The 21,892-nt window shown below is 44.8% G+C and overlaps 1 protein-coding gene across 1 annotated transcript; it reads left to right on the top strand.

The window, feature by feature from the left end:
* Positions 1–14,700: 14,700 nt before the first annotated feature.
* On the top strand, positions 14,701–15,834 carry LOC107110410 (actin-85C-like). Its single transcript, XM_015411193.1, has one exon. The coding sequence runs from the start codon at positions 14,701–14,703 to the stop codon at positions 15,832–15,834; it is 1,134 nt and encodes a 377-aa protein (XP_015266679.1).
* Positions 15,835–21,892: the final 6,058 nt, after the last annotated feature.

The following is a 21,892-nucleotide window of genomic DNA, read 5'->3' as shown; positions in this document are numbered from 1 at the left end:
AGTGTCAGAGCAGGACAGACACGTACGGGGGGGGGGGGGGGGGGAGGGGGGGCTGAAATAGTTTTTCTCCTTTCCCCTCCAAGCCCCCTGCTCCTTTTGTCCTTTCTAGAGTGTGAGCCTGCAGGCAGTGGTGTGTTCATTTTATGTCTAGTAGATTTCAGGCACTTCGATAAATACCGAATGATCATAATGATGGCAATGAGTTGTTTGCAGAGAAACTCTTAAAGTAACTTGCAATGCAGTCCTAAACCGAGTTACACTCTTCCTAAGTATATTGATGTCAATGGGCTTAGAAGAGCATAACGCTGTTCAGGACCACACAGTTGGCCATTCACATTCAAATCCCGCTTTGACAATGATCATGCCCTGTTGCTTAATATTGCTTCCAAAGTGTCACGCTGCACTTCAGATTATTTGAATGACAATGCCTCCATCCATCCCCGCGGCAGGTTTGGTGGGGGTCGAACGATTTTGAAAGGAGGGGGGAAATGGCCTCGGAATAGCAAAATGGTTGTGCGCAACTTACAGAATCCACTTGCCGGCCTCATTAGAAAAATAACAATTGGGAAATAAGAACCTGCCAGCAACCGAGGCCGGATGAAGGCCTACCAATAGAGCAGGGGCGCTTCGAGTGAGTGGGCAAGAGTTTCCCCTCTGTACAAACGGCAAGCGTTCCGAGCACGAGCCGTTCTGCATTATTTACCCAAAGGAGCCCACCAATGTGTGGTTGCTCTTGGGAGGTGGGCTCCACTTCCCCGCAGGCCGTGCCTAGCAATACCTTTTGTGCTATCCCAAGGCTTAGGTGGGTGACGCTGCCAGCCTTAATGGCCACTCTGTGGTGCCGTGCAGTGGGAGCGCCATCTCTTTGCTTTGTTTGCTTGCTCTCCCCCTCCAGCCCCCTACCCCGTAGGTGTTTCAGTCCTGGCTCACAATGGCCGCTTTAATTACTAGCATTTCTCAGCCAGCAATTCCACTGCGGTTGGCACTCGGAGCAGCAGGGTATGTTTTAAGTGAATGGGCCTGAGTGGTTTGTCTTACTGATGGCTGCGGGGTGAGAGGCCTAGAACTGCCAGTCCCTTTGGGAGCTGGGAATTGGAATGCCCTGCCCTCTGAGCGGCTTCCTTGCTGGCCACAAGGTCCGCAGCTGAAACGTTCTGCAAAAAAGTGGGGTTGCGTCAAAGATGGGGATCACTGCCTTTGTAAAAAGGAACCAAGAAAGGACGTGGAGGAGCAGGTTAGGAAGAAGCCTAAGATTGGATATAGGGATGTAGGAATCGGTCCTTTATAATTTCTTTGGGGATATGGATGCTGTCCTCGCGAGTCTTTTAGTGCCGCCCAATTTGAGGCTGGGGTTCCATATTTGTTTGCTTAATTACAGGCATTTTCATTCCATTTAACTGATGCAAAAGCCCGTGTCCGTTTTTAACTGCAACACTTCTATCAAATTTCATTAGCAATGTGGGGAGGGGGAAGAGACAACCACAGTTTCTGGTCCCAAGAGGGAAGAAGCATTGTGTCCAGATCACGGGAGGTGGTAGTTCCGCTCTATTCTGCTATGGTCAGGCCTCACCTGGAGTGCTGTGTCCAGTTTTGGGCACCACATTTTAGGAAGGATGTTGACAAGTTCGAGCGTGTCCAGAAGAGGGCAACCAGGATGGTGAGAGGGTTGGAATCCAAGTCTTATGAGGAAAGGCTGAAAGAGTTGGGTATGTTTAGCCTGGGAAAGAGAAGGCTTAGTGGGGACATGATTGCAGTCTTCAAGTATTTGAAGGGCTGTCATGTAGATGGAGCGGATCTATTCTCTCTTGCTCCAAATTGCAAGACTAGATCTAATGGGTGGAAATTACAAGGGAGTCATTACTGGCTAAATATCAGGAGAAACTTCCTAACTGTAAGAGTGGTTGAGCAGTGGAACAGACTGCCTCGGGAGGTGGTGGATGCTTCTTTGCTGGACGTTTTCAAGCGAAGGCTGTATGACCATCTTTCGGGTATGTTGTAGGGCTATCTTTTGGCTATGCTCCTGCAGAGTGCAGGGGGTTTGACTCAATGACCTCCAAGGTCCCTTCCAACTCTAACATTCTATGATTCTATGAGTTCGTGTCAGAAAGTCAGGTTTTCTAATTAAAAAAGAATGTTTACAAACGTTCATAACATCCCTAATTTGATAAGGCCGAGATGATATTTTGCAGCCGAGTAACGAAACCCTTCCATGTTTCTAAGAAACAGCCTCTTACTTTATGCAGCCACTGAGTTTTACCATGACCACACAGCATTTTTATACCAGTCCATTTGCCCAATGTGAATGGCACTCAACTGTCAATAAACGTTACCCAACCCCTGTTCCTTCTGTACTCTCCAGCCTTCTGGAGGCCACAACTTGGACTCTTGATCTTGGTCAGTCTTTGTAAGAATCTGCTGCCCATTATAGTTTGCTTCTTAATATCACTCTGTCAGTGTGCCTGAAAGAGTTGTGCAGCTGGGCACGTTTTGCACAATGGAGAGAAGAAAAACTGTGATAAGAATTAAGTTTTTGTGCAGTTGGGCATGCAGAGTTTAACAAGGAGCCAGGGCTATTTTGGGGCAGGAACGCACAGGAACGGAGTTCCGGCTGGCTCTCAAGTTGGCCACGCCCAGCAGGAACTCATTAGTATAATAGGCCACACCCAACAGCAGAAACTCATTAGGATTGGCTACATTAGGGGTGTGTGGCCTAACATGCAAATGAGTTCCCGCTACAAAAAAGCCCTGGGTTTTGACAACAAACAAGGTAAACAGAATAACAAGCAAAAGGTGGGTGTGGCTGGATAACCACACTTCTGGTAACATGGGGGTGCAGCCTAATATGCTAATGAGCGGTGCTGTCGTGGGTGTGGCCCAATATGCTAATGAGTTCCTGCTGTTGGGTGTGGCCTATTATGCTAATGAGTTCCTGCTGGTCTTTTTCTACAAAAAGAGTCCTGCAAGGAGCTAAGTCATTTTTTAAAAATAAACACATGAGAAAAAATAATTAAGAAGAAGCAGAAAATGAAGGTGAATATTGTCCTCCTTCCTTTCTTCTCATCTTTCTTGCCGTCATGTTGCCTTCCCTTCCTTCCTTCCTTGCTCTCATTCATTACCTTCTTTCCCTTTCTTCTCTCCTCCCTTGCTCCCTGCCTCCCGTCCTTTGGGGGGAAGGCCTTGGCATCTGGACCCTATTTGTTGGCCCTCCGAGGCAACTTGTTAGACTCTGTGTGATACATGCTCCAGCAGAAGTCTTCTGTTCTTCCCATTTGTCTCTTCTCCTTCCTTTATTTCAGTTAGAAATAGCTCAAGTGTACGTGCTTACAGACTGGAGGGGTGGGGATGGAATTGCTTGAAAAAGCTTGCAATAATTCTGGGTTCATAGCATATTACAGAGTAAAATAAAAGGTCCTGTCTTGATGAGTTTACATGCAAAAATCTGACTCCAGGGAAACAACACAGAGGGGGAAATAAGGTTGCCACCCTTCAAGTGGTCCATGGAGATCTCGTGGAAACACAGCTGATTGATGGACAACAGAGATTTGGTTCCTCTGGAGAAAATGGCTGCTTTGGAAAGCGGACACTATAGCATTATACTCTGCTGAGGTCTCTTCTCTACCAAACTCCACCCCTAAATCTCCAGGAATTCCCCAACCAAGAGCTGGCAACCCTAGGGGAAGATAATGGAGTGGAGCTTAAACAAGGAAGGAACATGTGTTATATTGTGTTATATTGTATACATTCTTCAGTTAAGTACCAGTAAGGGATGAAAACTAAATGATATATAAAGGTAAAGGTTTCCCTTGCCTGAAAGCCAGTCGAATCCGACTCTAGGGGGTGGTGCTCATCTCAGTTTCCAAGCCAAAGAGCCAGTGTTGTCCGAAGACATTTTCATGATCATGTGGCCAGCATGACTGAATGCTGAGGCGCACGGAACACTGTTACCTTCCCACCAAAGCGGTACCTACTTATCTACTTGCAATTTCTTGCTTTTGAACTGCTAGGTTGGCAGGAGCTGGGACCAGAGACGGGAGCTCACTCCGTCACACAGCACTTGGGTCTCGAACTGCCAAACTACAGACCTTCTGGTCTGCAGTTCAGTGTCTTAACCACTAAGAATGGTTTCATGCCTCCAAGAAAGGGCTTCTTCCCTCCATTCCCTCCTTTCTTCCTCTGCATATGATTCTGCCTTCCCATCTCCTTGCTTGTTCTTCTGATTCTTCCCATAGCCGCCCACAATTCCTCAAGGAATTTAAAAAAAATGGTGCATGGAAGCAGCACAAAGGAGGGGGATGTGGAGGTTGAAGGTCACCTTCAGGGTTCAGCCTCTAACTGCCAAAAACTCTAGGCTATCATCTTGATTAACACTCCCCTCATTTATCCCGCACATCTCCAGACCTCTCAGATGTTGTCTGGTGGCATCGAGTTCCTGTTTATATAACACAGCCTTACCCAGTGAGGCTTGAGGCAAGCCAAAATCCAAAGCGGGGAAGAATCCTGACGGTTTTGTCTTTCATTTGGCCGATGGGTTTTAAATATTTAGAAAGGGGAAAGTAAACATCTTCGAAAGCTTCCATGCGTTTGCACTTGGAAGTTCGAAAATCGTTAGGATTTACAAACTAGGCGGCCAGAGGGGAGGGGAATCCTCTTTAGGAGGACACTGGACGGACGCTTCAGACTTTCTGCCCCAGTGTATTTGTCTCTGCGCCTCTTCCGACAGCTGGATCTGCTGCTGCAGTTTCCTGAGGGTTTTTTTTCTTCTCATTAGTAAACTTTTCTTAACCTCCCTGGCTGTTAATGAGCTGCCTTGCAAAATAAACGGCGGGTGCCAGCTTGGCAGAGACAGAACAGCAGTGTTTGCTTAGTGGAAACTGGAGGGATGGAGAAGATCAAGGAGCAATGCCCACGGCAGAGTTTTTGACCTGCATGCTGGCCATGATCCAGCCACCTCATGTTACTGCAATCAGTGAGGGTCTGTAGAACACATTTAGAGCCCAGTGGCACCTTTAAGACCAGCAAAGTTGTTCAAACTATGAGCTTTTGTGTGCATGCACACTTTTAAAAAATACATTGGAACAGAAGGTAAGAGTTCAAACGGTGGCGGTGGCGCAGGGAGTAAAAACACCTGCCATCACATCTAGCGAACAGCCTATAAGGCTGTTCGAGACCCACCGCGGCCGGGGTGAGCACCCGCCCTAGTCCCAGCTCCCGCCTACCCAGCGGTTCGAAAGCAATAACAGCAAGCGAGTAGATGAATGGGTACCTGCCTTAGATGGCAGGGGGCACCCTCCTCCATTGTGAGGTGTAGTGGGAACACTAACAGCGGCGGTGCGGCAAGCAGCGGCAGCAGGGCGGCGGCGGAGCGACGAGTGATGGCAGCAACGAGTGAAGTGGCGAGCGAAAGCAGCAAGGAGGTGCAACATCAGCGGTGGACCGGGCGACGGCAGAGGCGGAGCCAGAAGGCGCGAGGACGCAGAGGCGCAGGCACGGCGGAGCCTAATGGACAGAGCCGGAGCCACGCAGACGCGATCTGCGCGACAGATGGACCCGCTGGGAAAAAGCCGACTCCGGAGACCACCTGAATAAGTAGATGAGAGAAGCCGAGCCGAAGCCGAGCCGAGCTGAAGGAACAAGCGAATCCCACCACTGGGTGCCGGTAGGCAGCCCCCACCCCTGACTATGTGTGTGCCCATAGATAGGGATAATGAAAATAATAATAATAATAATAATAATAATAATAATAATAATAATAATAATAATAATCTTCTTCTTCTATACAGAGGCCGAACAGCAAATTAACATGTAACATGATGAAGATGTTTTAAGATATGTGAAGACAAAACTAAATAACAAGCTCAGGTTATAAGGTCAACAGTTGTTTTGATTTAATTAAAGGGGGGGAAACAGTAAAGCAATACATATGTCAAAATAGGAGATAAATGTGTAAAGGTATCTTTTCTAATTGTAGGAAGTAAACTGAGACTCTCCATTCATCTCCTCTCAGGCGTGGAGGTAACTTAACAGTAGTGTGTTGTTTTTTTCTTATTTGAGGTGGGTGCAGTGTTCTATCAGCAAAACATTCTAATATTCCTTGCATTGCACTCAGTACTATTCTGAAAAGGAAATACACTGAAATACATAGGACGTATAGTCCTTCTTGTTGAGAATACATATGTGAGAACTGGATGAATTAGCATATGTAATGAAATAAGAAACCAAATCCCTGTTGAGTCCTGGGGAGGTTTTTGTTCCAAGTGTTGTAATAACTTGTAATTCAGCAATTTTCCTTTCCATTCTGTTCCTGAAGTTTCTTTGTAATAAAACAGAGGGCCTGTGTGAGCTAATTATATAAATGCATAAAGCTGTCTTATATGTAATCTCTCTACAGGTCTATCCAGCTCAGTTTTGTCTACTCTGACTAGTACCGACTGTTCCAGGGTCTGAGAAAGAAGCAGCTCTTTCCTAGCACCTGCTCTATTGGAGACTGAACCCGACCCGTGGGACCTACTTCATGCAAAACAGGTCTTCTGCCACTGAGCCACAACCCTACATAGGCAGCTCTTCCTAGCGTGAAGAATACCATAATGTAGCACCTGTCTGATCAATGCCCCTGCTTTTGTGGAACTAGAGAAATTCCCAGAATTCTACTTATCAGAGGGTGACTGTAACTACATGTCCAGTTCCAGCACAAGAACTTTCAATCAGGTGTGAGTCGTAAGTTCCCCACTGGGAACTAAATTCCCAGGTTGTAGGATTGGGAGTGCACAGAAAGGGTGCTATCCTGATCTGAAATGGCCCTGGGAGGTGCTGTTGGCCTTGCTGGAGAAACCAGTGGGGTACACCATGAATACATGTGAAGCCCCAATAGAAGGAGGGGGAGGAGGAGGAGATTGGATTTACACCCCATCCTTCACTACCCAAAGGAGTCTCAGAGCGGTTTACAATCCCTTTCCCTTCCCCTCCCCACAACCTGTGGGGTACTTCACCCTGTGAGGTACGTGGGGCTGAGAGAGCTCTCTTGAAAACTGCCCTTGAGAGAACAGCTCTGAAAGAACTTATGACTGACCCAAGGTTACACTAGCAGCTGTATGTGGAGGAGTGGGGAATCAAACCTGGTTCTCTCAGATTAGAGTCCGGGCTCCTAACTACTACATCAAACTGGCAAAGAGAGTGCAATTGCTTAGTTCTTCTGCAGGTGAATGTACCAAAATATTGGCATATTTCTAGCAGCTACAGAAGCTTCTTTTACACTGCAGAATGTAATGTGCATAACATGACACTATACACCATAGCCATGCAGAAAACGTTCACCCTTGTGAGCCTCCAGTACTGGTGAAACGTCCTCCGAACCACGGCAGAACTCCCCACATTCCACTAACTCTTTCCTCAGGGGTGATCCTAATTTAAAAAAAAAAAAAGTCCCAGAAGGAAGATGAAACAAACACAACACAGATATCTGTCCACGGTCTGTAATGGCTCTTACACCACTGGGTAGCTGGTGTTCTCGATTAAGAAAACAGCATAAAGATAACCACCACCCCTCTTCTCCAGCACTGTGGCCCTGATCTTTATTGCCTCTACCCCTTCTGGCTGTTTTTCGTGGCTGAATTTCACACTCGGAGATTTAGCAGGATACGTGCCTTGACCATTCTAAGGTCTATCTGCAAAGGGCAGTTGGAAGAGCCAACAGAGTGAGAAAGAGGCAAAGGCAGCAGCAGAGTTTCTAAATATTTCAGTATTTCCATCTAATCATTTGAAATACACACATTCTCAGCCAAGCGTGCCTTTGCCCATTATGCATTCCATTTTCAAGATCTATGTCTCTTTAAAAAGGGGGGGGGGAGAGGGAAGAAGTCAAACTATTTTCCCAGAGTTGGAAATAATATATGCGGCTGAAAGTGCCTTTTTTTCAGATTGTTTTGAATTAAATCTGAACTCCTTTGGGGGGCTTGTACCTTCCTGGTTGTTCATCATGACCAAAGGGTTTATTACATTTCAGATGATACTATTAAACCGAGGCTCTCTCCAGAGATACTAGATAGACGTAATGGGTTTAAAAAGTAGAAGGCCATGTCTTAAAATCCCCAAGGGAATTCCAAGTTACCAAGTCAGTAATTTAAGTTTCCCTTAAAAGGACAATGCTAATAAGCTGGAGGTTTCCCTTCCCCTTTCCACCATCTTTTTTATTTGTATCATTTATAATTTGTTTCCCATTCACGACCCCGCTCTCCCATTTACCTTTGGTGGAGCTAAAAGTGAAATAGTTTCCCCCACTGATTATACCTCCGTGTTTCCTATTTAACAGACATTGATTTTTATCCTTTCTCCATCTCATCTCCCCACCCTCCTTTCAGTTGGCTTGGAAATAATACATCTTTTGGGATCATCAGCCTATTTAGTATCGAGAAGAGCCATTTTATTTCAGTGCATAATCCCGACCTTCCCAAGTCCCACAGTTCATAACAGCAAACATAGTTATTCAGGACTAAGAGCAACTGGGACAGAGGGTTACATTTCATGGAAAAATTCGGTTACTACAAAATGTGCCCTCCTCCCAGTTTCGGCAATAATTCGGTAGGCCTGTAGAACGGGGCAAAAATGTCTTCCTGTTCAGGGTGAAAGTAGGAAGCATTGTTCTCACTCTGATTTGGGTACATGGTAGTCACATCTGATTAGCTATGTGGTGCCGGGTTTACACTAGCTACATGATTACACTAGCTACATCTAGCCCTTTAGAAAAAAACCAACCAAACAGCCAGGGCTATTTTTGGCCAGGAATGCGCAGGAATGGAGTTCCGGCTGGCTCCCAAGTTGGCCACACCCAGCAGGAACTCATTAGCATAATAGGCCACACCCAACAGCAGGAACTCATTAGAATTGGCTACATTAGGGGTGTGTGGCCTAACATGCAAAGGAGTTCCTGCAACAAAAAAACCCCTGGGTTTTGACAACAAACAAGGTAAACAGAATAAGAATCAAAAGTTGGGTGTGGCTGGATGACCACACTTCTGGTAACATGGGAATGCGGCCTAATATGCTAATGAGCGGTGCAGTCAGGGGATGTGGCCTAATATGCTAATAAGTTTTTGCTTCTGGGTGTGGCCTATTATGCTAATGAGTTCTTGCTGGTCTTTTTCTACAAAAAAAGCCCTGCAAACAGCATTCTTCTCATGCTAGGGTTGCCACCCTCTGGGTGCTAGCTGGAGATCTCCTGGGATTACAACTGATCTCCAGGCAACAGAAATCAGTTCACCTGGAGAAAGGGGCCGCTTTGGAAGGTGGACTTTATCACATTATACTCCACTGAAGTACCTCCCCTTCTCAAACCCCACCCTCCTCAGGCTCCACCCCCGAAAACCTGACAGGTATTTTCCAACACGGAGCTGGCAACCCTACCCTAGTCACTTTGGGGCTCCTTGAAAAACACTAGTTTAGCTCAGGTAGAAGTACCTTGAGCCACAAGAAGTGAGCTCTGCAGCAGAGAACCAGAGCCCCCGGGGAAAAAGCGCACGCCGAGCAAACTTTCAAACAACAACAACAACAAACCAGAACAATGAAGAAGTCCTAATACATTTGATTTCAGGTTTTAAAAAACTAGATGAGGACACTCAGGATTCCAAAGTCCACGGAGAATTTCAGATACATGTAAATGTACATTGATTTCTCCACATTGGCATCCTCGTCTCCACTCAAAAACAGTGTTATGGACCAGATTTCAGATTTCATTCTCAAACCATAATTCCACAAGAGCAGCATTCTAATTCCATTTGTAGAAACCCTGGTTCCAACAGCTCCTTCTGCATGTTTTTTAAAAACAGTCTGTTTTCACTTAGTGGGAGTTTAGAGTTTAGTAAGCCAAACTGTGCATTGTTCAGAGATTGATACAGAAAGGAGAAAGTTTGCCTTATTTTTTTTTTAAGAGAGAGAATTGTCAATAAAAGCACAAAGCCTTGTACAGTTCTTGAAGTGGAAAATTGTGTGCTCAGCCATTTTCAAATAAAGCAGGCAAAGAATGCCCTATAAATAGCATATTAAACTATTTATGGCTTGTGCCTTCTCAGTGGGGGAAGCCGGCATCTGTGAGAAGCTGTTCACAGGTGTTTGAGTTGAAATTCTAGTAAACTACTCCTTGTTAAAAAAAATAATCCTACCATGGACTTCAGTTTCTAATTTTGTCCATTTCTGAGCCAAAGTCTTTGTCACTGGGTGCCACAGGAGGTGGAAAACCAATGAGGTTTAAGTGGGGAAAAAGTTTCTTGGTGATTCAGGACTCACTGGAATTCACTGCCACAAGGTGAAGTGATGCCCACATGCTTAGAGCGACATGTTTAGGGCCAAACCAAACATGAAGGCATCCACAGGTCTGACCTGGGAATGCCCCTGCCACTTTAAAGTGATTTAAAAATGCTGTGAGGGTCCAATCCTGATTGGTCCTCCTGCACAGCGAGCTGAGGCACTTTTGCTCCCCCCCACACCTTTTCAAGTGCCAAAACTACGGAGGCAAAGGTTATATAAGAACATAAGAGAAGCCAATGCTGGATCAGGCCAATGGCCCATCTAGTCCAACACTCTATCACACAGTGGCCAAAAATACCAGGTGCCATCAAGAGGTTCATCAGTGGGGCCAGGACACTAGAAGCCCTCCCACTGTTGCCCCCTCCCCAAGCACCAAGAATACAGAGCATCACTTGCCCCAAACTGAGAGTTCCTATCTATTATCGTGGCCATTTCGGCACTTGAAAAGGCACGGGGGAAACAAGAGTGCCGGAGCTCACAATGCTGTGACCCTCAGAGCATTTTTAAATCACTTTAGAATGGTGGCAGCGTCCACAGGTGAGATCCAAGGATGCCATCACATCTAGCTTGGCCCTAAGATGGCTTTCAAAGGGAACCAGACACATTTATGGGTACTAGGGCCATTGCTGAGTATTAGCCATGAGTTCAGAGACAGGATATCTCAAACTACTAGTTGCTTGTCTTACATTCTTATGATACTTCTGCTTTTGGTATCGTATGGGCTCTACTGGTAGCAGGAGCTCTTTTGCATATTAGGCCACACACCCCTAGTGTAGCCAATCCTCCAAGAGCTTACAGAGCTCTTCTTACTGGGGCTACTGTAAGCTCTTGGAGGATTGGCTACACTAGGGGTGTGTGGCCTAATATGCAAAGGAGCTCCTGCTACCAGTAGAGCCCTTATCATAATCATGACCTCTTGGACATATCCCTCCTTTAAAGAAACATATTTTAAATAATGTCATAGTGTCCTTCTGACATCAATACAAAGTGAAATGCTGCATAAGTTCACACAAAGAAATTAATGCTGAAATCCAATTTCCATGTTGTTTATAATTCTTGTATTTCAACAGGTGGACATCATCCAGACACCAGAGTGTCGACAAGATGTACAGAACGGGACGAACTTCTTGAGTTTTGCCGTTCGTTTCGAGAACAATCTTTATCAAACTTCAATTTCCAGTGGTCCTTTCACAGTCTAATTCACCACTAAGGTATCCAAACATTCAGGAAGGCTTCTAACAGCTCTTATCACCAACCATTATTATTTCACTATGGACAGTAAGTCTATCACACCTGGAAAAATGCAGCCTGTCCCTAACACAAATATATATATATATTTTTTTGTTCTGATACCCCGCCCCTCCATCCAAACATGATGCTATTAGAGGCTTACAAAATAATCATATAAGATCATGTAAAAACATCAATAATTAAAAGAGTGGCACAAAAACTAAATGCCAATCTTATTTGGCAATAAATAAGATTCACACGACTCATAGTGGCAGTTAATCAATCAGCTGACATAACTCACCCACACAGAAATGTAAAGAACCGTATCTGAGAATACATTCATTTAAACCTCTCTGAGCTGAGGATTTTGTGCCTCTAGTTCAAAAGCAGCACATCATTGGTCGAGCTGGGCTGGCACCTAGCCAAAGGGGAGGCTGGAAGGAGGAGCTTATAAGTTTGCTCCGCCTTCCTCAAGCTTAGATGCCACGTCTGTGCTGCCTACCCATCATGGAATCACGTGGAATTAGCTTATCACCTTTAACAGCCAAGCAGGAATTTTTCACAGAGGCTCAAGGTTGGGATCTTGTTATGCTTGCATCATGTGGTGTTCTCAAAAGGCCTGGCTAGGCCATAACTAAGACTGGCAGGAGTAGGGGCAGTTGGTAGAACACAAGTAGGGCTGATTGTGAGCACCCTGAGACATCAAAGAATGAAGGCCTGTTTCAAAAACAGAATGGCTTTGGGGCTGAGCACCATCAATCAAACCCATAGTTGCTTGGTGGGGGGGGGGAGGCACCTCTAGGAACAGGTACTGTGCAGCCTAGGAGAAACAAAGACAGTGGAACTTTGGCCAGGTTTGGAGCCAGGGTGGAATTGCCCGGAATTGCCGGTAGGCGATATGTGGTCCATCAATTGCAACCCATACTTAATAAATGTGTGTAGATTTGATGATGCAAATGAGCTATTTCATAAAGTCTAATTTCACCCATAAATGGTTCTCTCCTGTCTTTGTGCTGGGGTGGGAGAACCTACTGGGACAAAATTAACTAATATGAAACACCCCAAAGCTAGGCATATAGACTTCATCTGGCACATAAGCAAAAATGGCTGCTGGTAAACCGCCATCATACTCTCTGAAGGTGAGAACACCAAAAGGGTTTGCAATGAATGTTTCTGCGCTGTGCTTGAACATTTCTCAGTGGGGTTCCACACTTCCCTGTAACCTTTCTCAAAGCAATGAGACGGCTTATGTCCATACTTTCCCTGACCGAGAAAGTATGCCTACCTTATGGCCCGAAGTCGAAGCAGTTGACTTGCACTTAGAAGTGCCTCTTCATTTTGCCTCTTTCAGCTGGGTTCTGCTTCTGATTCATAACCACCTTTAATTAGGTGCTGGCACCTTTGCCACGCTGGCTGCAAGGGAGAGTAATTAAATTTAATGGAAGCCACCCTCCCTTTGAAGCTGGCCATAACTTAAGGCTAGCGGGAGAAGCAATTAAAATGCAACCGCTGTGGGCTTTCTACCATTAACTGCATGCTCACAGGTGACTTTTTAAAAAAGCGTATTAAAATTTTACTCTAGCTTACATTTCATGGTCAAAGCTGATAGCTTTCCAAACCACGCTCGGAGATTAATATATAATAACAACAAAAAGACTAATGACACATTTGAATAAACCTTGCAACCACTGTTCAAATGCTTCTAGGATTAAAGAAAAACAATAGGTGTGCGTCCTGATCCAGTTCTTGACCAGAAGTCAGTCCTGTTCGAGACAAGGGACCCTTGCTTGAGGTTATGTCTCACTGAACAGTAAGGCTGCTTAGAAAATATGCATAAAAATTAATTCCATGTAGCCCAGATCCAGAGAAGGTGAAGCCAATCCTGTGCATGTATTCTCAGATGGAAGTCCTATTATGTTCCATGGGAATTACTCTTAAGTATGTGTGTATTGGATTGCAGCCCTCTTGAAATCTAAGCCCCGAAATACACGTGCTGAAAGGAATGCATATTCTTCCCGTTTGTCCCCACCTCCATATCCCTCCACTCTAACTTGTCTCCCTTATACAAAATTACAGATTCTAAGCTCGTTGGGGGCAGGATCCTGCCTTCTTGTATTCTGTCATGTACAATGAAAGCCTCATTGTAGGAAGAAGAGGTAAGTTGTGACAGTGGGTAGTTCAAACCCACAGATTTAATCATCTGTTTGCCAGCACATCGAGTAGCTATTTGCTGGTGTGAATGAGTTGATCTGATCTGATCAAAAGAATAGATTGAATACCTCAAAAGCAGTGCTTTTAAACAGAATGTGTCCGCACATTCAGCTGCTGGCCACCAAGGGTGCATGACTCAAGTGTAGAGGACTCAAACAATCTACATGTATGAACAGGTAGGCTGAAGTCTTCTGAATACAAACAGAGACACATGTGCAGTCCTTTAAAACACTTGACCCTGCTCTGTTCTAAAAACGCGGAGAGGCATTCTTGTCAAAAATAACTCCTGTTCTACAGTCAAATTTCCCAGCCTTCACCTCATCCCTCCCATAACCATCTTTAAAATCAGGGATATGCAAAATCTAGCACTTAGTTTCCACCAATATTTCTACCATCTCACTGCATGTTCAGCACATTTCTCCACCAAAGCTGAACTACTCTTCCTGAACAGCTGCTGAGCAGTGCATGTGTATTATTTTCCACAATAGGCATAATTGCATATCAAGTTATCCATTCAAATATCAACCTCTCTCAGAGCAATATAATGCATGAATAAATCATGGTTGAGCATTGCAGCCTCCATTGGCTTAACGGTACATGTCATTGCTCCCCAGTTCCCATGGATTTGGCAATATCATTCTTAAAAATGTTGTCTAATCAGGACTCTTATCCTCGACAGCAAATATGCTGATGTTGCAGTGGCAGTAGAAAATCAAAACTTCGAACTAAGCATTCTTTCATTTCCCCATCTATTGTTTCATTCATCGAATTGGTCCAAATATTGGAAATGGTCACCAGAAAAACATTCCTCAGAACTTCTGGGATACCTTCTCTTTGGTACTAGAGGATGCTGTTGTATATGACATCACTGCTTTAGAACCTTCACTCTCAACATTCCAGTGGCCTCCAATCCCACCCCCTTATCAGGCAACTTCTCCAGGTGAGAACGGTACCATCCAAAGGATGTTTGATCCCAAAGTTCTAGACATCCCGGCAGTTATCTTTGACAATGGGTCTGGATTATGCAAGGCCGGTATTGCTGGGGACAGTGCCCCAAGGTCAGTTATCACAGCAATAGTTGGTCGCTCGAAAGCCAAAGCCACCATGCTTGGAGCTGGCCAGAAAGAATTTTACATTGGAGAAGAAGCCCAGATGAAAAGGGGAGTATTATCATTGAATTATCCCATTGACCACGGCATAGTGACATCCTGGGAGGACATGGAGAGAATATGGCGGCATGTCTACGAGTGTGAGTTGAGGATCAAAGCCAGTGACAGGCCAGTACTTCTGACGGAAGCCCCGCTGAATCCTCTTCAGAATCGGGAGAGAATGACGGAGATCATGTTTGAAAGTTTCAAGGTGCCAGCTATGTATGTTGCTGTGCAGGCCACTCTGGCCCTCTACGCTTCAGCACGTACCACAGGGATAGTAATGGACAGTGGGGATGGTGTTACTCATACAGTCCCTATCTACGAAGGCTATTGTTTGTTGCATGCTGTCTCCAGGTTGGACGTTGCTGGTAGGGATATCACCGAATACTTCATGAGGCTCCTTCTAGAGAGTGGGCATTCCTTTGTCAGCACAGCTGAGAGAGAAATTGTGAAAGACATCAAAGAGAAGCTCTGCTATGTGGCTCTGGACCCCATCCAAGAAATGAGGGGCAAAATGGAAGAACTGCTGAGGGAGTATAAATTGCCTGATGGCAATATCATTAGGATAGGCAGTCAACTCTTCCGAGCCCCAGAGACCCTTTTTGTACCTGCTAACATTGGTGTTGAAGCTCCCGGCATACACAAGATGATCTTCAACAGTATTATGAAATGTGATATTGATGTCCGCAAAGATCTTTATGGAAATATTCTGCTCTCCGGTGGATCAACTCTGTTCCCGGGATTGGATGAGCGTATCCTGAAGGAAATGCAACTGCAGGTGCCAACTGGGATATCAGTGAGGATTATAGCACCGCCAGAGAGGAAGTACTGTGTATGGATTGGGGCCTCTATTCTGACTTGCTTGACATCTTTCAAACACATGTGGGTCACTCTTGACGATTATAAAGATTTTGGCCCAGGTGTAGTTCACCGGAAATGTTTCTAAGGAAGTGGATTCTCCTAACTAGTGACCTTGCTAGGAGAATGGAAAGTCCAGAAAAGATCAATAGTTCTAAAATCAGCTGTCTCTAGATTTATTGGCCGGACAAACTTTACAAGAAAATAAATAGAGAAGCACCTATTAGGATCATGGTGGCTTTTAGGTATATTGTTTCTCTGTTGTTCTGCAGGACAGATCTGATATCTTTCTCTTGCCTAATAGCTAAAATACAACCTTCCTACTCTACAAGGAGATTTTTTAAAGATGGAAAGGTGGGGGCTTTAACCAGTACCCCAAAGTATTTGAACATTGGCTAAAACTTTTACAAATTAGTCATAAAATGTCATCTTTTAACAAAGTATATATGCAAGATTCTTTCTTTCTGAATTTTGTTCTGTATTTTGGAGTTCCAGATTTTTTCCCCAAATGAAACTGATGTGTTAATAATTCTCCATTATTTCACTCTTTAATTTCCAAGTTGTATATGGTGCTGTATGCATGCACCATTCTTTCACATCTTTATCCTCTGTGTATTTTACTGTATTTTACAGCCCCCCCCCCAATCTGGCTGTGGCTGCATGTATGGTTGCTTCAAGATTTTGCTGCGCATTTTTACAATGTGCAGGAACACACATGCACATCTTTAAAACACCACAAAAAAGAACCTTCTTGCAAACATAAATTTGGTTACATCAAAAGTGCATTTTAGCGTGTTTTATCAGTGTGCATGTGTGCACTGGTAATGCACAATGGGGGGGGGAGGTGCAAACAAATGGGGGGAAATGGAAAGTTGTGGCCAACCGCACATGCTGTAGTTCTGGGATTTTGTAGAAATTATTCTAGTTAGGCCTGAATGAGAGAGAGTAGAATGCAATGCAAATGGGATGTCTAGAACAATAAAAGAACAGAAAAATTGAAACTGGCTCTTCCCTACTAATCATTAAATCTTGACATCCCTGTTTGCAAGGTAGTTGAAAAGTCAGAGGGGCAAGGATGTTGGAATGGTCCAAATCCAAAAAGAAAATTTTCTGTGGTAGATTTTTTTTAAAACACCTTTCAAAGTCTCCTCTAGACATATTTTTTCACTCTAGCACAGCCCCCTCCAAACCTGTGTAACAGTTCTTTTTCAGAAGCTAAAATTCAAGTGATAACTGTGTATACAGCATATTGGTATATTTCACAAACATGCATAGGGTGGGGGCAAAAATGAGCATGCTGGCCCCCATCCTTTTCTATGCATGTTTGCCACGTGTGGGCAAAAAACAGAGCATCTGCTTCGCATGCAGAAAGTCCCAAGTTCCATCTCTGGCATCTCCAGGTGATATGAAAGGTCTCTTCCTGAGACCCTGAAGAGCTGCTGCCAGTCAAAGTAATTACTACTGACCTTGATGGATGAACGGCCTGACTCATGTATTTATTTATTTACATCATTTATACCCCCCATTCTCCTCAATGGGGGACCCAAAACAGCTTACACTGTTCTCCTTATCTCCATTTTACCATCACAAGAACCCTGTGAAGTAGGATAGGCTGACTGTGTGTGTCTGGGCCAAGGTTACCCAATAAACTTCCATCCTAGAGTAGGGATTTGAATCTGGGTCCCCCAGCTCCTAGTCAGAAGCTCAAACTGCTACACTATACTGACTTCATGTGTTCATGGCTTATACAGACGCCATGATCGGGAGATTTGAATCTGGGTCTCCCAGCTCCTAGTCAGAAGCTCTAACTTCTACACTATACTGACTTCATGTGTTCATGTGTGTTCATGGCTTATACAGATGCCATGATCGGGAAGATTCATGACTAATCACAAGGATGAAGCCTAGATACAGAGATGCATAGATACTACCATGATTAAGGATGGAGACAAAATGCTCACTCCAGCTGCTGTGTATACCAATACAGCCCTGCATACCACATACGTTCTACAGGGCCCAAAAGGAATCACAAAAAGGAGGAAACACACTTTGAAAATCTCACCCACCAGAATTCTTTAATCTCTCTGGGTCTTAAGACCCATCTTGGGAGCCAGTTGGGTGTAGTGGTTAAGAGCGGTGGATTCTAATCTGGAGAACTGGGTTTGATTCCCCGCTTCTCCACGTGAAGCCAGCTGGGTGACCTTGGATCAGTCACAAGTTCTTTCAGAACTGTCTCAGCCCCACCAACCTCACTGGGTGTCTGTTGTGGGGAAAGGGAGGGAAGGTGATTGTAAGCCACTCTGAGTCTCCTTCAGGTAGTGAAGCGTGGGGTATAAAACCGACTCCTCCTGTCTTTTATTTTCCTTTTAACTGACAGGTGTTCTCAACATCCCACTCCTTCTGGAGCATATTTACAGCATAATCCTAAACAGAGTTATGCCCTTTCTAAAGCAAATGAAGTCAATGGGATTAGAAGGGTGTAACTTTGCTTAGGATAATTTTGGAAGGGTAGCCATGGGGGTCTCCAGTAGAAGAGCTAGATTCAAGTCCAGAAATGCCTCAGAAACCAACAAGATTTGGGGGTTATAAACTTTCAAGAGTATGTGATGAAATGTGCTTTGATTCTTGAAAGCTTATACTCTGAAGTAAGTATAAACTCAGCATAGGTGGCACTGTGCGTCTTTCTTAGGCTGGGTTTTCAGCATTTTCTTTTCTTTTGGAATAATTTACAAAATCATGTTTGTCTGCATACTTGAGGAGTCCCTTGAGAATACAGGTAGCCTTTCTTTATCGGTGAGTGGCCCAGCTGTGCAGCTTTCAACATCTGCAGAGGGGCTGGACAGACAGAGTGGTGTACTTGGCCAGTTACATGTGTACTTTCCTACACAAACACACAGTTAAAAAAAAAAATAAACTAAAAAAGCATTTGGGAGAAGTGGCTGCAAATATAGTTAGTGCCCAGGATGAAGGAGGCAGCTCTCCACCTACCTTTCTGTTTAAACTTGGCTTCCCCAGATATTTTTCCACCCATGAGGAAAAGACAGCTTGAGTAGGGTTGCCAGCTCTGGGTTGGGGAATTCCTGCAGATTTAGGGGTGGAACCTGGAGATGGCTGGGTTTGGGGGCAAGGGGCACCTCAGTGGATTTACAGTCCACACTCCAAAGTAGCCATTTTCTCCAGGGAAATTGATCTTGGTCATCTGGAAATCAGTTGTAATTCCCGGATATCTCCAGGCCATCCCCTGGAATCCCAAAAAGCATAATCCCAAAGCATAAAGCAGCCTGTTCCTTCTACCAGGAGCATTTGGCAGCTGCTTTTCATTTAAAAAAAAAACAACAACCCTGTTTGAAAACACACAACTGTACGTCATGTTGCTATAGCCTGGTCGATAAATTGGAAATCCTATCCATGAGAATAAGGTGGTCCCAGAGGGCAGAGGCTAGGCTCTTGGGGTCTGAGAGATATGGCATGGTTCTAGGCACAGTTACTCCAGTTTTAGCAGACTGAAATCAGTGTCCTTACACTGGAATGAAGTATGGATTAGGTTGCATCTTTCCAGTGTAAATATCACGATGAGGGGCTTCTTTAAAAGAAAATAATTGAGGGACAGGATTTTGTAGGCTTAGGTTGTCCAGATATGACTTCGGGAGGAAAACCAAATGTACATAGACAAGTTGGGGTTGCCAACCTCCAGGTGGTGCCTGGAGATCCCTTAGGATTACAACTGACCTCCAGACTACATATATCAGTTCCCCTGGAGAAGATGGCTGGCTTAAAGGGCAAATTATATGGCTTTATACCCCCAATGAGGTCCCTCCCCTCCCCAAACCCCACCCTCCCTAGGTTCTACCCCCAAATTTCCAGGAATTTTCCAGCCTGGAGATGGCAACCTTAAGACACACAAACAGAAGTGACTGGGTTAGTATAAAACTTTTCTACCTTGTTGTCATGATTACCAATAGGCCTGGAGAAAAATGGCCTGTCGCGTAAATGGAGGATTAATGGGGTGTTATTTACCTCTATGCCATGAAAAACTTCAACTGCCCATTTCTAAATATTAAGCCTCTATTAAATGGGCAGAACATTTTTTTCCTAAGGCCAGTCAGCAATCATATTTGTTGTCTTCTTTTCTAAAGCATCAAATAAGAATGGAGGGAAAATTGCTCACCTCAGATAATAAAATCTGAGGTAAAATCTACCTTCCCTTTTTGATATTTCTAGGCTGATTTCCTGTAACACCTTGATATTTCTAGAGTCAACAGCTAAAAAAATCATGTCAGATGCTGCATGTTTCTGAGACAGACAAGGGGAAAAAATGCATTTTTGAGTCTCAAAAACTGGATTTTGTAACAGGAATCCTTCTGAGGGAAGGATAGTGAAGGAATGCCACTCACAATTTCAGTCCCTTGGATCCATTCAGGAGCGCCCAATATTATGTTGCAGTTCCTGAAACGTTATGCTGTGCCCACCCACAGCACATCCTTAGACCGTTCTCCTCAGGTTGGGAGTGATGAGTTCATTTTCTACACCTGTTAGGAACATTCCCCCAAATACTTCCAGCTGCAGTCAGGCACTCAGTAGAGGAAAAGCAAAGGCAGGCAGAGAAAGCTCAAGGAGAGAACCAGGTTCCTCCAGGAGGCTAAGTGCTGCCCCATGGGGAAACTGGGGGTAGCAGTGTTCAATGCTCCCTCTAAGCTGTGGAGTCTTGTGAGCAAAAATTCTCCTTTGTGAGCAACTGGCATTAAAGTTGTGAGCAGGTGATTTGGCTCCTGCATGAATTAGTTTGCCCTGGAGCCATCCTTCCTGAGCTGAGGCAAAAATGTCTGAGCTGGAGGCTAAAAAAACTGTGAGCTAGCTCACGCTAACTCAGCTTCGAGGGGACAATGGTGGTGTCTGCACTACTTCAGGAGAACTCCAGGTTGACGCTCACTGAGGGAGCCCTGCTGGGAGCAGGTGAGTTGTGAGCAGGTGATTTGGCTCCTGCATGAATTAATTTGTTCTGGAGCCATCCTTCCTGAGCTGAGACAAAAATGTCTGCGCTTGAGGCTAAAAAACTGTGAGCTAGCTCACGCTAACTTAGCTTAGAGGGAACAATGGCGGTGTCTGCATGACTTCAGGAGAACTCCAGGTTGACACTCACTGAGGGAGCCCTGCTGGGAAAATTCCAGAACTCCACAGGCCTGATGCTCTCTGGGGATGCCCTGAAGGGAAAATTCCAGAAGGAGTCTTATTCCCTCAGGAGAACACCACAGGGCCAGTGCCCAAAGGGACATGTCAGGAGTCCACATTCCCTCAAGAGAACAGCACAGGGCCCAATGCTGTCTGAGGGGGCCTTGCAGAGAAAATGTCAGATTTTCACAGAATCAGTGCGCCCTGAACATTATCTCAGTCCAGTAATCTGCTTTACAGTTTCTTCAAAACCTACCTCAGGCTTTGTACGTGGAGACACTATAATCTCTGGTAAGTTAACAAGGACTGGTTCGCTTTGTTTGAAGGGGGGCGCTGGGCTGTTGCTCCCCACAATGTGATGTACACTGCAGTATGGACTTGGGCTCACGCCCGTTCCTGCCTGCTGGGTCCCCTCTTCCCATTCGCCTCTCCGTGTATACAAGAAAATGACCAAATCTGGCAAGACCTTGCCAGGGTTTTTGTTTGTTCGTTCTTTGTTGTGTTTTATTTTCTGCTTTTTTGGGGGGGGGGGCTCGGGAACTAAGTGGAAGACTGACTGTGAAGCCTATTAAAAATGCCTTGAGAAAAGTTAGGATTCAAAATCAGAGAAGCATTGTGGCATAGTGGTTAGAGCTAGGGTTAACAGATGTCCTCTTTTTAGAGGACATATCCTCTGTTTTGGGGGTCCATCCTTTTTTGGGCTCTTTTAAAAAAAAGAATGATGGAAATGGCCTCTTTTGGGACTGAAAGGTTACACATATTCCTAGTTAGCAATTATCACAGCTTAAACCGGAAGGGTATTTAAAATGAGGTTTGTCATAGTGCTCATGAAGTAGTCCGTCGAGAAACATGTCCTCTTTTCTGCTTTTCAAAACATGGTGTTCTACTAGGACCTGGGATACCCAGGTTTCAATACTCACTCAGCCATAAAAATCAGTGGGTGACTGAGGGCCACTCTTTGGGGAATTTCACATTAC

Source organism: Gekko japonicus, unplaced genomic scaffold (genome assembly GCF_001447785.1).
Source record: "Gekko japonicus isolate JY-2015 unplaced genomic scaffold, Gekko_japonicus_V1.1 scaffold411, whole genome shotgun sequence".
In the NCBI taxonomy this organism is placed as follows: domain Eukaryota; kingdom Metazoa; phylum Chordata; class Lepidosauria; order Squamata; family Gekkonidae; genus Gekko; species Gekko japonicus.
The sequence above is the reverse complement of the archived record's forward strand: the minus strand, read 5'-3'. Positions and strand labels throughout refer to the sequence as shown.